The sequence below is a fragment of the Zerene cesonia genome, chromosome 4, assembly GCF_012273895.1.
Source record: "Zerene cesonia ecotype Mississippi chromosome 4, Zerene_cesonia_1.1, whole genome shotgun sequence".
NCBI lineage: Eukaryota > Metazoa > Arthropoda > Insecta > Lepidoptera > Pieridae > Zerene > Zerene cesonia.
Window position 1 is genome coordinate 3,801,733 of NC_052105.1, and position 17,714 is coordinate 3,819,446.

The 17,714-nt window shown below is 32.6% G+C and overlaps 1 protein-coding gene across 2 annotated transcripts in view; it reads left to right on the top strand.

The window, feature by feature from the left end:
• LOC119839725 (hemicentin-2-like) overlaps nt 1-17,714 on the top strand; it is a 67,876-nt gene that overhangs the window by 13,891 nt on the left and 36,271 nt on the right. For both annotated transcript variants that reach the window (XM_038366159.1, XM_038366158.1), the window contains exon 2: nt 3,052-3,194. In XM_038366159.1, the coding sequence (XP_038222087.1) occupies nt 3,155-3,194 (40 nt within the window). In that variant the 5' untranslated portion in view covers nt 3,052-3,154. The remainder of the gene's footprint in view (nt 1-3,051; nt 3,195-17,714) is intronic.

Consider the following 17,714-nt stretch of genomic DNA (forward strand, 5'->3'; position numbering starts at 1 on the left):
TGGGAGGTCGAATATTATAAGAAAGGAAAATAAGATTGTGATAGGAGAACGCATCTGCAGCACTCTGACCATGCTTGGCGACAAAATCAGTGTTAGATACGATTATAAGGTCAAGCAAGGAAGGGGCAGAGTTAGGGAAATAATGCATTTACTTTGGTGTATAGGTTTTTGTGGTCCTTGTTGTATTTATCTTTATTGATTAAGATTGTTACACGCGTTTTTTTTTACTTAAGTCATCTGTTACTTTTGTTGAAATAAAATTATAAATCTAAATTAAAATCGAGAGCTCATGTAGTGTCTATCGTTTTGTCTGTCTCAAAACTAGTTTGCTTGAAGTGAAAGCTTTTAAAAATATTCACAGATAAGTTAGACCATTTTAGAGAATGATGAGGCTATAATATCAGATAAGGTGCTCATAAATTTCCTTTGAAATTTTTATCTAGAATACGGAGACGCGGTAAATCCGTTATCCGTCGTCTAAGATCTAAAAGAAATCTCTATGCAAAATTTTAAGTTCCGAGCGCTTCAATGTAGTCAGTCAGGATTTTCACAGTTTATTCACATTGTTTATTTTTCAGTAAAGTATAGGGAACCTTTGTTGCATTGTTTCTATTCATGATATTCTAATCTATATAGTTGATTTAATACTTGCGTGTATAAATGAATTAATTAATCGTTAAAGGAGGATCCTTTGAATAACTAAATATCAAGATATTTTCCAACTTCCAATTACAATTTTTCGCATAAATTAAACTTTCATTTACATACGTTCCATACAATAATGATTCCCAAAGCTAAACACGCCCGCATAATATAATATGACAATTTGGTTAGGGCAGATTTCTCCAAACTTGTCTATTATATCCCTCCATCACAAAAGGTTCACATCGAAATGATATCATATCCCAATGAAAACGCCAACAAAGATATGACACGATACGCATGACATAATATGGACGAAGTACCTATTCCCCAATTTTTTACTATACTCTTGAAGGATTTGGGTCTTTGTAGATAATCCCAAATTGTGGACAACATGCCGTCGATAGATAAATCTAAATAGGCGGTCTACTTACAAGATTTATAGACTTCCTATCGCAATGATTGTGCAGGTAAGGTAAGGCAGGAATAAGCTCACGACTCTGTTTATCAAAAGAAATACAAGCGTCGGCGAATATATTTTATCGACAAGCGTAAGATCTCAATAGCACTATTCAACGCTTTTATTGGGCGCTTCGAAAACGTCTTCGCAGCTCCGCATTCCTTGCAAATTTATATCATCCCAGTCCCTTCTTAGCCTGCAGTCGATTGGGGAAGTATAAATTCGCAATACTTGAAAGCGAGGATTCTTTTCTCCGCCATTCTTTAATGAAAAATATTAGCCATAGTTTCCGGTCTCCATTTATTACTTATACTATTATTTTCCGTATTTTTCTCAACATAATAGGGAAATATGAAGGCAAAAATTGTTGCGTTTGTTTTTTGAAATTGTTAGCCGAAGACTTTTTCCTTTGCTTTGTGTTCTACTTAATAGACTTGTAGTAGCGATTACTGGACAAGTAGTTTTTCTTTGCTTGAGATTCGAATCAGCTGATTAATTTTTGAAGATTAATTAGAATTAATCTTCAATGGCATCAAGGCAATCTAGAGACTGCCTTTGTTGTCTAATAAATTTTATTTATTTATGGCATTAGCTGGTAATTGAGCTGATGGTTCGCCTGATGGTAAACCACAGCCTCTGAACATTTGCAGAGATACTGTCTTTGCGAATATACTGCTCGCTTTTAAGGGGAAAGAGATAAGGAAAGTATTGACGACTGGAAAGAAGAAATGGACTGGGAAGGGTAAGGAAAAAAAACGGGCCTTCTGCTAGCCCACTCACGTATGCTTCTATTTCACGCTGGTTGTCTGTGGACGTGTGGTACTTCCCCGGGGCGAGCTGGCCCAATTCGTTCCGAAACGTACTCGACACCCACATAAAAAAATTAAAATGAAATTCAATGAACGTAAAGACCACAAATAAGAAAGAAAGAAAGAAAGATTTATAGGAAATAAGGAATTTGTAAATTTTAGAAATTTTCAATAGAGAGCCTTTGAGTTAAAAAAGTAGTGTAGTTGAATTTTTCATCCCCCACGTTGCTACCACACAAAAGAGATTTCGCATTGATCCCTCTAAATGGTGCTGTACGGTACACTATGCTCCGCTTTGATTTCGGACAAATACAAAACTGGTTTTCTATCAGGCTACGTATTCCACAAACATTGATTACAAAGACGTTCCCAATCAATTCCATATGGTAGGGTTTGCTTCAGCTACGAGATCAAACGGCTATCTATATCGGAGATTATTCAGAGTACTATGATCTAGATTGTTTAATTACCATATGAAGCCGAAGTTTACGTTTCAAATCTACTATAGTAACGTTAATTTGTACTGAGTTAACGTTAAGTTTTAATGAATATGCTGGTGTGATTTTATTATACGCTGAATACATTTTAAACTCTGAAATACGGTCATGCTATCAAATAAATTATAAAATATTAGAAGAAATTCTTCGTTCCTGCTTTAACAAGGCAATTTGATCGCTATAATGATAAAGTATCCTTGGCACAAAATTTTAACATTTTATGTTATTTGTTGCTGTTATTTATATTTATTACATTCAATACATTTATTATTTATTTTAATTAAATCGTGATAGTCAATAGAAATAGAAATGTCATTTTTTAGTTTCAGATTTATTAAGTTTTAAGCTACCATTTTCATCAGAGTCCAGTCCTCCCTCCCTCTACCAACTAAATGGTTGTTAAAAATTCAAACGTCACGTCAGAACTACTTTTATATAGTGGAGTTAAAAGGGAAATAGCCACACTTTACACGATTACGAGTAATAGTCGACAGTCGTGTGAAAAACACTAAAATCTGTACAAATACACGGTACACATGATATGTTTTTTGTATAATATTGTGTATAAAGTTGTACTCAATGATCGAAGAAATTAGCATTAATCTCTTACCGCCAAACATTTCATGATTTTATACATTTACAGAGGTGTAATAAGACAGTGACAGTGAAGTGAGGTGATATATAACGAACCCATGTGATGTAAGTGATATTGTGGTTAGGTAATTATGTGAAAAGGGACAACAGTGATGTGGCTCCCGGCGGCGCTGTGTTTATTTAGTCAATTGGGTACGTATCCTATGTTATTATATTATTTTCCAAGGCAAATTTAAGCATTTACAGTTGACTTGCTGGAAGGCTGATATTGAATGTATGCGTGGAATTGATGTTATGTAATAATGCGATAAAAATGTTTGGTTTTTGGTCGTAAATGTATACTGAGTATAGTAAGAATCAATTCGAATTCATGTATTTGAATTTATTTTTTGACCTTTGTTATTGAAGCACTTATATCTTAATATTAAAATACAAAAATATGTAATAATATCTCCATCCACAATTTTTCCCCTTCAATATTAATTTAATAAAAAAAAAATTACAATAATATTTCACAAAATAATGAATTTCGATTAACATTACGTATGAGGAATAGAACCTTATTAGAATATTAAATTACAAAATCCGTGATGACCGATCTACTGAAATTAATCCAAACTCCGACAAAGTTCCTTTCAGAACGAAAATTAATTATTGTTGTTTATGTAATGGAGCAAAGAAACCTCTTACACCAACCTTTTTTTGCACCAACATCAAATAACCTTAGTGTTTCTAAACAACATTAAGCAAATGTTCAAAGCTGGATTATATAAATGACTCCACATTTAATTTGCTTAGAGTTAAACCAACGTCTTTATTTAATTTAACAAAATAAATACATTCCACTGTAATCCTTTTTATTGCTTTGATTTAAAATTTAAAATATAAGTTTATTTCTTAGGAATTAAACGTTTGTATATAATTTCATCATCATTATGTACTCAACGAATTAATTGGCAACTAACAATGAAAAAGGGAGTAATTCTTTAATAAATATTGAACTATTCGAATAATAATGTTATTTATAGGGTTCTCTTAAATGTAATTTAAACAACTAATAACCCATGCAAAGTTGGTAAATATACAATTCGTATAATTATAAAGTATTGAATCGTACAACAAACGCAAAATGAATATTTAAAGTACATACAAGGGTCTCGTACCTTCCTATTTGTATAACAACTATTCTAGTTTACTATTAGGTCGCCCCAAAATTTGCAACGTGACAGGCTGTTTCTACAATTAATTGCTACGTAATTAATGCGATCCTTCACACGTTCTAGGAAATAATTTTCAAAGGAAATGCCAGACATTATTTATGTGTGTCGTGTACGTGACATCAATATTTTCTTGGCGATTTCGACGCTTATAAAGCCATATTCGTGTCATGTCTCATCAAATGAGGAGAGTGCGTAATAAGCTTTATCACTGTTATATATTTCATTAAAATATGCTTATGAGATATTAAATGCTCGGTTTGTTTTGGAATAAAATTGTGTAGATGTTTTTATTTATTCCCAAAAAGATACACATTTTTAGTACATTGGTTGATAAATATACAGTCCAAAAATGATTTTATACTAGGCGATATGTGATCGTCATTTAAAGAAAATTACGTATTTATATTCCTTATACCTATTTATTATAATTACTTAGGCTATCATGAATGCGAAAGTGTGTTCAGTTCTTTCTTTGTTTATCTAACTTTCTCGTGGCAGGGGCAAGGATATAGTAGGTATCTGGATATAGACAACGTTTGACTGTTGATTGTTGATAAACAACCGTCTATTCTTCAACTAACGTTTACAATATACACGAGGTTGCTTCCTCACATAAAAGACACTATCAACTCAATTCGAATCGATAACGATCGCCGGGCCTTTATTATTAAAGAAATGGATTAAAAAGGAAAAAACAAACCTTTTAACGTAACCGACTAGGGTAAACCAATATCCCCGTTGTAAGGCAGTGAATGCATAATAGAGAGCAAGCTGTAACATAGGATCTACAAAACCGCTTTTATACACTACCATTTTTCCATTGCCCCTTTTCACTGAATACGACCACAAAAAACAGCCATTTGATCTTTAAAATTCGAATTTCGATAAAGAATTGTAGCACTATATTTTAGCGTTTTATTATTTATGACAAATAGATTTTTGTATTGTTAAACGCTTTATGTTATTATATAAATATCTATAAAATTAATTTTAAATGGCATTATTAAAAATTGACCTAATAGAAGAAAACCGTAAGCCCAGTCCTTTGATAAATTACTATCTATCTTATATTCCAGATGCTTGAATACAATCTTCAAATTATAAAGCGACTGCATAAAATATGCTTTCAAGCAAGCAATTTAATTGTGTATACAATTAGACATTGATATTTCCATGAAAATTACAGTAATCATAGTAAAACAATCATTAAATATATAAAGCCCAGCTATAAATAGCTCTCTGTTCATATTATATTATAACAAACATCGTCTGAACACTTCATTTCATTCAAATCTGACATTTTCCTCAGAAACCAATATGTGTGGCGGTGAACTTTTATAATCTTCCGACAAAGTTGAGTCAATAAAGTACCGAACCGTTTTTATACATCAAAAAAAGTTACAGCGAAGGGTGCCCATTCATTTTGCGTTTATTTTTTCTTACGTTGGTCCATTCCGTCGGCCCTCGTTCCCTCGGCCCGTATAATTCACAAATAGGTTCTGTGAATTCTGGTGTGTATGCTGTAATCGATTGCTCGCGGTTTGCTTGGTTATTGCTTTATAAATATTATATTTATGAAAATATTTAATTTGTTTTGTATAGATAATTATTTATGATAGAAGCAAGCGAACGCTGTACACTATATATATTAAAAAACAATAAAAATACATGATTTTGAGTAAGTACCTCACCGTAATCTTTTAGAAAATAATAAGAAAAAGATTTCCATACGTTTGTAAATACTATACTCAATAATAAAGCGTCTGATGTAAGTTATAATAGGATTTTCCGCCCACGGACCTGTTAGAACGAACTAATAATAAATGAATTAGTGGAGTCACATTCAAGCTGTGAAGCATTTGAATTCATATTCGTTTATAACTATAACTATAACTGAATAGAAAATCATATTAAAGAAGCGCAATGTATTCAAGTATTTTGAATATTGAAATGTTATAAAACTCTTAATACACGCGAAGCCAGAGCTTCAAAAAATTTTTGAGCATGATTGTGTGTGTGGTTGTGCGTGTGTGTGGTTGTGCGTGTGTGTGTGTGTGTGTGTGTGTGTGTGAGTGAAGCTCGTTGTTTATGAGAAAACCATTTCGTGGTGTGAATGAACTACTTTTTTTCTCATCTCATTTTCTACATGTAACCTACGTAAAAGGGTCTAGTTTACATCATTTACGTTAAAAAATAACATGAAATTGTATGTTTTAAAGTAACATTTATTCGCCCTCCTGGTCCCTCGTCCTATTTACCCTAAATCTAAACCCTTAACCGTATTAAGTTAATCTATGTTTAGTAAAGCTTACATGGACTAATTAGATTTAATTAAGGCAGTAAATCGAAAATAAATCGTGAAGTAATATGTATAGGTATTTTATTAGCTAAATTCTGTTTTGTTATAATGTGTCTCATTCAATTTATAAGGGAACGAAATTGGACAAATATTGATAATAATATTTTCTAATACAAGGAAGACATATATATTAAAGAAATTCTCTTTGAAAAATCATACTTTATTATATTGTTTTCATTCAAGCTAGTCCCAATAAGCATTATATGGAAAGCGTTCATCCTTCGTATACACATTATAAAATATATAAATGATCGTTACGTTTCTATTGCAATCCTCTCATACAAAAAATCTGCTACAATTGGTTTTGTGCCACGACCTATTAAATAACATTTAGGAACCTGAGACAAGTGCGTATTATTTGTGATTCTAATATGTATCTTTAAGTAATAATGTTAATTTTATTAAATAACTTGTTCATTCTAAGTCTCCACAAAATAACCACAAACCACTCAACTAGTTTACCAAAATAAGTTAAAGAGGTTATTATATAATACAGACAATATGATAATGCATCGGCCATCGCTCTTGCTTCTAAGTTAAAAGTTGTTATCCAATACCTACATAAAACAATTGCGATCGATGGAGATTTTTATTTAATATCATTCCCCCTTTGAAACATTTTGTTTCAGTTCTTTATTTACATTTAGCACTATGTTCTTATTCCATACAATTTAGCAATTAATAAATGCATTGTATTTTATTAAAAGATAAATAGCCGTAAAAAAACAATGTCCCAGTTTAAAAAATCAATCTTTCCTGAAGTTATTTCTGGCCGTGAGCCAGTAAGAGCAAAGAAGTAAAGGTGAGGTCAATTCAAGGTGCCATATTGATTCCAGAGCGGTTGGTTTAACGAATCACTTGACATACAACCTTCGCAATTCAATCAGCCCCAAAAGCTTTTACAATTCAATCTCCTAATAATGCTGACCCTACGAGATGAAGGCGGCTTCTAAAAAAGTGTCTTAAATCTTTTCGATAAAGTCGACCTTGCAAAATATATAAATGATATGATGTCTTATTGAACGCCTAATTAGACGCTCCAATTTCTCGCTCATTAAAAACTTTCTAAACATGATAGATGTCTTTGAAAATTTAAATATGTTTTTAATGCATGAAGTTGTTAATATGTGTGTGCGGAGTGTGACCTCTTCTGAAAAGCATTTCATTTGAAAAAATAAAACGTACTAAATATTTCTTTTTCGTATAGAAATCCATCAGAAGGACGTCAAAGGAACGAAATGGGATACGGGATGTGGTGACAGTAATAGTAATAAGAGTAAATGGATGTAGGCCTTGCGTGGTAAAAGGGACTTGTGGTATACTATTGCTTTCACTAAAAAATAAGAAAATACCCAAACATTTGCCGAAATCAGCCTCAAATGTATCAGCGCAGAGCTCATTTTTGTGTGAAGAAAAAATGAGATGCGACTTTCCAATACGGAAAGAATTTGTTTAAGATAGTTGGTCACGATAGCAGAGGACCCGGGTTTTTATCCGTTTTGGAAGGCTCTATTTAGATGTTTTGTCTGCAATCTCTATATTTAACGTTTGGGTGAGGCATGGTGATAAGGTTTAAAGACTTTTTTCATTATAAGAAAAGCTCCATTCGATTATTCGATCACGTCCGAATCATGTAGATAATATAGGAGTGCGAAAGTGGAGTAAAGACAGTCATGAATTTTACTTTCAATTATTTAAATGCAAAAGAAAACTTTGCTTTATCTGAATCATAATATAAACAAAAAAAGGATGAAAAAGAAAAGTTTGCAAGCGTGGTTAATAATAATTATTATATTTTTCCATTTACGCATTAGGATAATCCCTCTTCAGAAGCACTTAGGTACCGTCGAAAGCTGACAGTTGTTTAACTATTAAATACGAGACATTAAGTCGGGAAGAAAACAAAAACCCAGAGCACTTAAACAGTATACGCTACTGTTTATAAGTTTTGCTATTATTGTTTTAGTGTACCATGGCTTAAGTAGGATAAACACCTGTTGCATACTTGTTGTTAAGATATAAGTTGCAGAAGCATTTGTTCTAGTACTAAGCACTCATAAAGATAGTAATTATCCAAAAATATTTGTAATTCTCTAAGGCGAATCGGTCGCGTTCGTTCGGTCGCTCGATCGTTCTATCTAAAACGATCTTTGTAAACAAAGTGTTTGAAATTTTCTGAATTTTAATTTTGTAATTTTTCATGTCATAGCGGCCAAATGAGTGTGTGGCGTGATGGTAAGCGACAAACACCATGAATATAAATAGGACCTCTGCAAATGCGTTGCCCGCCTTTAACGGGAGGAATATAAGAAAACAGTAGAAGGGAACAAAAAATAATAGATTGGGTTGGGTGAGGATTAGGATACAAGCCGTCTTAAAGTTTTTATAATTTTTGAAGATCATAGAATACGGTAGTAATTAATTAGTAAGTAGTACTTTACATTCGCCCTAAATATGAATTCAACAATATAGTATGAACTATAGAGTACCCAATTCTTTGTAATTTCAGCATTTCATCTATGACTTTTATTAAAATGGAGTCTGCGCCTGACGGACAGGACGATGGATAAACCGTAGCTTAATTAATAGCAACCCGTTAGACCCTCTAGGCACGGATCTCGAAAAATTCTTCGAATGTTATTCCAAAACATAATATATCAGTTGGATTTTGTTCGCTCAAATAGTGATGCTACATCCGACACATGTCAACAGAGAAAAATGGCTTAATACACGTCAATCAATCTAGTTTTTATTGCCTGTACGAAACACTTTTTCCGTTGCGATTTTTCTTTATCTAGTTTATATGGAGTTGTTACGATGGGAACTCACTATTCACCCGCGTGTTAGCGTTTTTCGTGGTTTAATTTTTGAGACTGAATTGATGTTGTAATTTTGTCTTTATAATTAAGGCATGCTGCACTTGTATGAAATATTGAAGCAAAATTTTAAAATAACTGCAAGTTGTGTTAAAAATTGTTTTTACTGAGTTAAAATTTGGTTTTACCTATTTTGTTTTTTACTCGTGTATTTTACAAACACAAAAGACGCAATTCCTTTGTTTATTTTATATTTTTGTCTGTATGTTGCGAAGAGCTGTGATGTGTATTCAATTGTGAATTTATGTATCTCATTTTATTTTTTTTATGTCATCGTCTGGAATAGAGATGGTGGGTCACCTGATGGTAAGCGCTACCACCGCTCATAAAAGTTTGGAGAGGCATAAGGTCGATTGTGACTTTAAATTGGAAGGGATGAAGAAAGTATTGACGAGAGGAATGTAGTAAGGGACTAGGAAGGGTAAGAAAAAGGTTTTTGGGCCTCCGGCTCCCCCACTCACCGAACGAAACACTGCAGTACGTTATTTCACGCCGGTTTTCTGTGGGGGTGTGGTACTTCCCCGATGCGAACTGGCCCAATTCGTGCGAAGCGTGCTTGACTGCCACATACAAAAATTTAATTGTGAGTCTGTAAAAATATAGAAAGAAAGAAAGAAAGAAATAATGTTTATTTAACACCACCACATTTAGATTAAAATTAAAATTAAAATTAAAAAGTGAACTTATGACTAAACGGTGTGGTGATAAAAAGGGTATCTACTCAGCGTGTGCTACGCGTAATGCGCAGCGCTGATTTTCAGTAGCCCCTTGTTGGAGTGCCAGTCAGAAGAAATAAACATACATGCATACATTATATAAACAATACAAACATACTTATAGATATTTTAATAGCAAAAAAAAAATATACAAATTAATAGCGGCTCCCCGCGGCTTCGCATGTGGTAGATGATACTCAGAAAAGATGCAGCTTATGTCTAATGGTAAAATAATTTTTGAAAATCGATCCAGTAGTTAGAAGTAGTTTTTAATCTTAAAAAGAGGGTAACAACAAAGTCTTTATAATATTAGTTTAGACATACGCACATAGTAATATAAACATTTCCATTTAAACTAAAATGAAGAGACAATGTAATATTAAAATCAAGAAAATGAATAAAAGACAGAAGGATGAAGCAAAGAGCTAAGTGAAATAACTCTGCAAAGGGAAAAGTTTAAATAAATAAGACGTATAATACTTGAAAGTTCTTTGTATGCGAAACTTAAACTTCCCTATATGAATATGAGGGACGGGATTAAAAGTTTAACTGTTTTAGTAAGGTGGCAAAATAATATAAAATATTTTTCTAAACGGTACTGTTTTTCTCTGGAATTAAAGTCTTTTACTGGTTGTAATAAACATGTCCACATTTCGCATGACTTATAGTGAGAGTTGTTAGAGGAAATATGTATTTCACGTACATAAAAGTGATCAATTTATATTATTGGAAGATATTTTATATTAAATGACTGCAATTTTTGCGAAAAATCCAAGTTACATTTGACGTGTTTGTTCAAATTTATATGTTTGTATACAAACATTTTGCAATATATGTGAAAGTTTTATAATAAGGTTAAACTAAAATGCGTCTGTGTTAAATAAAATCTTTTTGTTTTTTGTAAAAATTTAACAATAGCAGGAATTCGATCATGAAACGAGATTTGAACTCGTGCTCTGCGCTTTGATGTGGCAACACCTTAGACCGATAGGCCAAAAATGATTCCACTACAAAACTACAGCGCATAAAACTTATTCTGGATTACTGTTTTCAAGTTCTTACAGGACTTGAGCTGAGATGTAATTAATTTGAGTATTCGCTTTCTTAACTGATGTCTACGTAAACTAGGGGAGAATCATTCTTCCAGAATTTTAATTGGCCTATCTCGGATTTGCGAAAATTACATTTAAATAGGTTTTGACCGATTACATGGAAAATTCAACCAAAGGTTAGAAGTCAAGCAAAAGAAATCAACTTCGAAGGCAATACCCTTAAATGAATAGCAACGAGGAATTAAGTCATCTCCAAAAATAGAAAATTTAATTAATTGTGAAACAAAAATGTTGATTGAAGGTTACAAAATTTAACAGGGATAACTTATTTTGATATTACTACAGATTAAACGATCGTACACATATTTATTGTTACTAAAATGATTTCGTATATGTATAATATTAAATGATTCTATATAATAGTAAATGATTCTGTTGCTGCTTTTAATATTTTTTGACTACGAGAAATTTTATAAGTAAATTACTTATTAGACATCAGTACAACCGAAGTGAGACTGAAGGGATTGTCCGGTAATTTGACCGGATAGTCCGGTCAAATTAGAATAAAAATGGAAGTAAACATTCGCACCCAGAGAGCCAAGTAATGATAATTGTGACTATAAAACTGTCTTAAATTATATAATTTATTCAGAATTCTATAGTAATAATCTAACGTGTTATCTTATAAATTCGTGCTTGTTACCAAAATATGAACGTTATTGATCGTATAAAACGTAGGTAATAATATATAATACCTGTAATGTTGAAAGGAACCATTTATCATAGAAACGTTTATTGAAACAAAGTTTATGCACGAAACAAGCAAATAATTGTAGTAAAGTTGTTGGATTTTGCGAACAGTGTAAGTTTTACGTAATATGTTTTTCCCTACTAATATCATAAACTGGTAAGCAACTCTCTGTCTATTCTTCACGTGACCACTGAACTGATACGGATGAAATTTCGTAAAAATATAGTTTAAGACCCGGGAAGGACAGAGGACAGCTTTTATCCAGGAAATCCCACGGAAACAGGAACTATGCGAGAAACTTCGGTATTGTGTATCTTTATATTTGTCTACGCTGGCGAAGCCATGGGTGGGAAACTAGAACTTACATTATAAAAGATAAAAAAATACAACGTTATGGTTGATGCTCCCCACAAATTTTCATATTGTTTATTGTTGGGCCTCATTAAACTTATTGGTTTATATAAAAATTCTCAGTGTAGTTAATTTTTTTTTAAATAAGAGCGTAAGTTATTTAGTTATTTTATAATAATCCATTCACTGATTAATAGGTGATACATATTTTTAAACAAAACTTTAATTTTTAGCACACAAAAAGCAACATTGGAGTAATGATCATTAATCTAAACTATTAGTAGAATTACCGCATATGGCCATGACAACTTTTCTTTAACTCGTAACTAATTCTATACAAAACCTTTTTTATGCTCGTAAGCATAGAAATCACAATAAAATGAAATTCTTTAGCAGTTCTACGAAGAGGTGTTGAAATGCCAACGTTGGTCATTAGGTCGTAGCCTAGTTTTCGTACAAAGAAACCTGAATGTTCACACAGTAATAATTTAACGATGCCAAGTTTTTCTACAACACTACAAAAGTTTTATGCAATTGTTATATCATCTGTCCCGTAACATAGAGTAAATAGAAATCGTATTTTCATTTTCATATTAAAATATATTTGAAATGGGTGAAATGATTTCTTAGCCTTCATACAAATTTCATTCATCTTCTATGATAATAAAATTTAATAATATCGTATGTATTACGTATGTTATATCGGGAATACTGTAACTGAAATATTTTATTTTTCGCGAATTTTCCTAACACAGACGCTCTCTGATGACGACGTATTTTTTTTATATTAGAACATATAAATAAGACCCTATTTCTTTTATTGTAATTGTGTTCTCTTAAAATTAGCGCTGTACACAAATTAGTTGATATTTTAGTACGGTATAGTTGGAATTTGAGTTTAAGTTTTGAGAGTTATAAGTGACAAGTAAGATACAATAAGATATATGATATAAGTGGGTGCTCATTTAGAGAAAAGAGATTATAGAGACGAGAATATTTTTAAAATGGAACATAGTGAGATTTAAGTAATCAAGTGGATTTACATTTTTTTTATGTTTTCACTGTTTTATTTAAAAAGATAAGGCATAAATAAATTATTTTAATCTAAATATATGAATTCGAATGTTTTATAATGACCTTTTCAAATGCGATAACCACTTATGGGTTGGTAAGGACTAACCACAGATAACATAATACTAACCAAAAACTAAAAAAATATCTCAGTTACGATATAAACATTATATTAGAGTTGCATTATTAGAATATGGTTTTTTATGTCATCGTCGGCAATGGAGCTGGTGGGTCGCCTGATGGTAAGCGCTATCACCACCCATGAACATATGGGGAGGCGTAAGGTCGATTGCAGATCTTACGCCTCTACAAAAAGATAGGACTGGGAAGGGTTAGAAAAAGGATATGTGCCTCCGGCTCTATCTGTGGCTCGGTCTTCTGTGGGGGTGTGGTACTTCTCCGGTGCAAGCTGGCCCAATTCGTGCCAAAGCGTGCTCGACTATCATATGTAAAATAGTATATATTATATGATATAGTATTCAAAGACGGACAATTTCGTTACTCAACTACCCGCCCTATTTCATACCAGTAATGAATTTTAATCAAACAGTTTTCTTTTAATCTAGCTAAAAGAAAAACCAATTCAGTGTTTAATAAACTGTAGGACTACCTAAATAAACTCACGGCTGGGAAAAAGTCCGATTCTAAAAGCCTTTGAGGGAGGCTACCTTGAGCTAAAGGAAGTATATATAGCCTATGTACAGATTGTCACCGGTTTCCCCACTTTGCATACTAATTACAACTCTCAGAGATGGATTCAGTAAAGGAAAAGAGAATATATCCTTAATAGGAATTGCTTCTTGATTCCTCGCACGAGCTTTTACCTACAAACGTATAAATGAGCATATATATGTGACACTTTTTCTTTCTATTCGACATCCCGAAAACGAAGGAGGTTCTTATAATTCGAATGATTTTTTTTATTGTTTTGTTACCATTTAGCTACGTGGGTTTTAATTGGCGTGATTCTTGTCGTGGTTGCTACGGAGTTGACATGTAGTCCCATTTTAGAACTTGGGACGTACCTGCCCTTAGAAACGTAAGTGATCTTTTTTGTATTATGTAATATAAATAATAATAGCAATGTTCTGAATTAACAATGAAATATAGACTCTTAATAATTCGAAAGTATATTCAGTGAATGGGCGGCAATTTTGAATTAAATCGTAAGTTGATTTTCCGATACTAGTAAGGAATGAAGTATTTATAAGTAGCTTCCGACCACGGCTTTAAGGAAACCTCTCATATTCTCATATTCGGGGGAATTTCTGGGACAAAACCTAACCTTTGATCTGTCTCAGCTTAAGCTATCTTGGTACCAAATTCATCATCAAAATCAGTTTAGCGGTTTAGGCGTGTAGAAAACACAGGCAGACAGACAAAGATACTTTCTCCTTTGCAATATTAGTCGATATCCATATTATATAAATTAATACACGTACTTAAGTCGGCGATACACATTGGCTTTATAAAGTGTAAATTCCTTAATATACTCAAGCTTTAAATATGACATGAGTGACGTTGTTTACGTATTACGTATATGCTCATGTGCAAATTGCTTACCATCCAATCACTCACTCACCATCCACTTTCGTGTTTCCATTCCTTGAAGGTACGTTTAACTTCATTCAAGGAAAATGTCCGAAAACACTAAGAGTTTATTCATTATCATTTCGAGAATGGTTATTGACCTAGTATTACACTAAACTAACAATCAAGAATACAATTCCCCATGCAAAAAGTTTCTAAAAGTCTTTATAAATATGCTTTGTATCGCATTAGTAACACTTGATTATTTATAAACAGCAATCTCAAAGAACAACACTGGAACAAAGAATTTCCACTCGGCGTATAAAAGAATCAATTTAAATTCTTCTTCAAAGCTTGTTTTAAACGCAAGAAATAAATAAACCGAGTTGCCTGGAATATAAAATTATGTATCTCTTTATGTTTAAGCACTGTTTCCTTGCCTTAAACATGTATTATTCTAAAAGTATTTATTTTACATATATACATACATATCTGTACTCTTTTCCATTAGAAAATGTAGTAGAATATGCTTATTGTTTATTGTTGGCGTAATATAATAAGTAACCGTGATTTGCTAGAAAATAGAGGTGGCACTTCAATCAGTCTATCACTTGTAGATATTTGATATCGTATCATATTTGATATCTTATTATCATTTATTTCCTGCAAATCTTTGTACAAAGATAAAACGGTACATTTGTGTGAATGCTTTTAATCCAGAATAAAATTTACCTAATACTTTAGTGAAACTAATATTGAGGCTACGAAAAAGGCCGATAGGTCGTTATATTAACAAGCACATGTAATTCGTAAAATTATACATCAAATAGCTGTAGCTAAATACAAATAGGATATAGAAGTGAAAATGTCGCAGATAGTAGCTGAAAACGTCTTTTTCCGCGCTTTATTTTAATAAGCTCTTATCTAAATTTCATATACGGGAAAACAATTCGCCTCTGGTACTTCATACAGATCCGAAGCTTTGGCCTGAATGAACTCGGAACGCTGAGACGTCGACTTTCTCAGCACATTTACATTTTAGTCCAATAAGGCTGATTACTGTGTTCCACTTCATTTATTTACTTTGAACGCATTGAAAGATGTCGGTGCCAAATAGCTTTCCATTACGTAATGTTTGTCTTGTAAAACTAAGAAACGAAAGCGAATATAAAACGTTAAATGATTGAATATTGATGGGAATGGGTTAAACAAAAGACTATGTAATAATTATTATTTTTAACAATAAACTAATGCGCTTTCAAATTATCAGAAACTAGCTATCCGCCCGCGGCTATACCCGCGTAGTCGCAGGAAACTTAGACCCGGGGTTTTTCTATTCACTATTTTCTATATGTAGATTGAAATGTAAACGAGACAACACCTGCTTTCAAATAAAAAAAAGTATCATAAAAATCGGTTCATCCAGTAAAAAGTTATAAGGTAATAAACACAAAAAGATTGATAACCTCCTCCTTTTTAAATTTTTTTGAAAATCGACAGTTATACTAAAATATTTACTATTTATTATTTATTTAAAAGAAAATATCGGATATACTAAAATAATACGTAGGCGGAGCAATTTATAACAATAACAGAACGTTTAGAACAAATGGTATGTGATACACATTGTATACTAATTTTCATAACGTCATAAAAATAAACAAGGATACTTGTAAAGGATTGAGACAATTACTTTTATATCTAGTGGTAAAAAGATATATAAAAAATAGTGAAATGTAAATAATGTTAAAAAAAACGTGCTTTTCTTTCTATTAAGGACCAATTTGCAAATCTTCAGAATCCCTTTCTTGCACATTTAACGACCTCTGAAACTGAGGTATCTTTTAGTCACGTATGGGATAAGCTCTCTATATACAATAACCCTTTGTCAAAAATACGAAATACACACAAATAAAACTTTAAAACCCACTTTTAAATACGTAACAAATAGTGTTGCCCAAATTCAGTGTTGGTCTTGCAGTCTTGGTCTTGTTCTCGCGTTTTTGCAAGACCAAGACCAAGACTGACCGTGCAAGACGAGCAAGAACAAGACATAGCCTGCAAGACTCTTGCGTCTTGCAGCTAGGACTTAGCGCTATTTCACTGAGTAGTTAGGTGTAACAGTTCGGTGTATAGGTAGGTACGCTTAGGAATTCTATGAGACGCAAAAAACTGTATCAAAGAATTTAATTTTTAGTTTTATAGCATTGAAATGCTTTATAAATGAGAATTTTGAAAGAATAGAAAAAATTTGATCACGAGGCAGGATTCGAACCTGCGTTTCTTGCCAAACCGTAGCAACGCCTAGCCTCTCGGCCACCCGTGATCCTGCCACAGTAATCGAATTTCTTCTACTCTTTCGGTTTCATGTGCCTAAGGGGCACCCCACGCCATCTATTGAGATGATTAAGAACCATCACAACCAATACGAAACATTATTTCAATGATTACAATATTGTATCGATGTATCAAAGAATATGAAAAACTGGACCTATGCGCATTACGACTAATACCATAAACATAGCGAATAAAAAAATATCTATTAAAATCAAACTGAGTGCATGCATAGTTATGTTTTAACCATCGGCACTTTGATAATGCGGCATCAAAGGTTTTGTACTTACTTCTCAAAGAAATTTGCCGCTTTTCGGAAGTACATGGTTATAATACACGCGCCGGCGGCTTCTTTTGAAATCTAAAACAATCGATGCCGCCACGCCGAAATCATAACATTTGACACTATTTGATTGCCGCCATAGGGCGTAGGTATACTCATGCAAAATAAT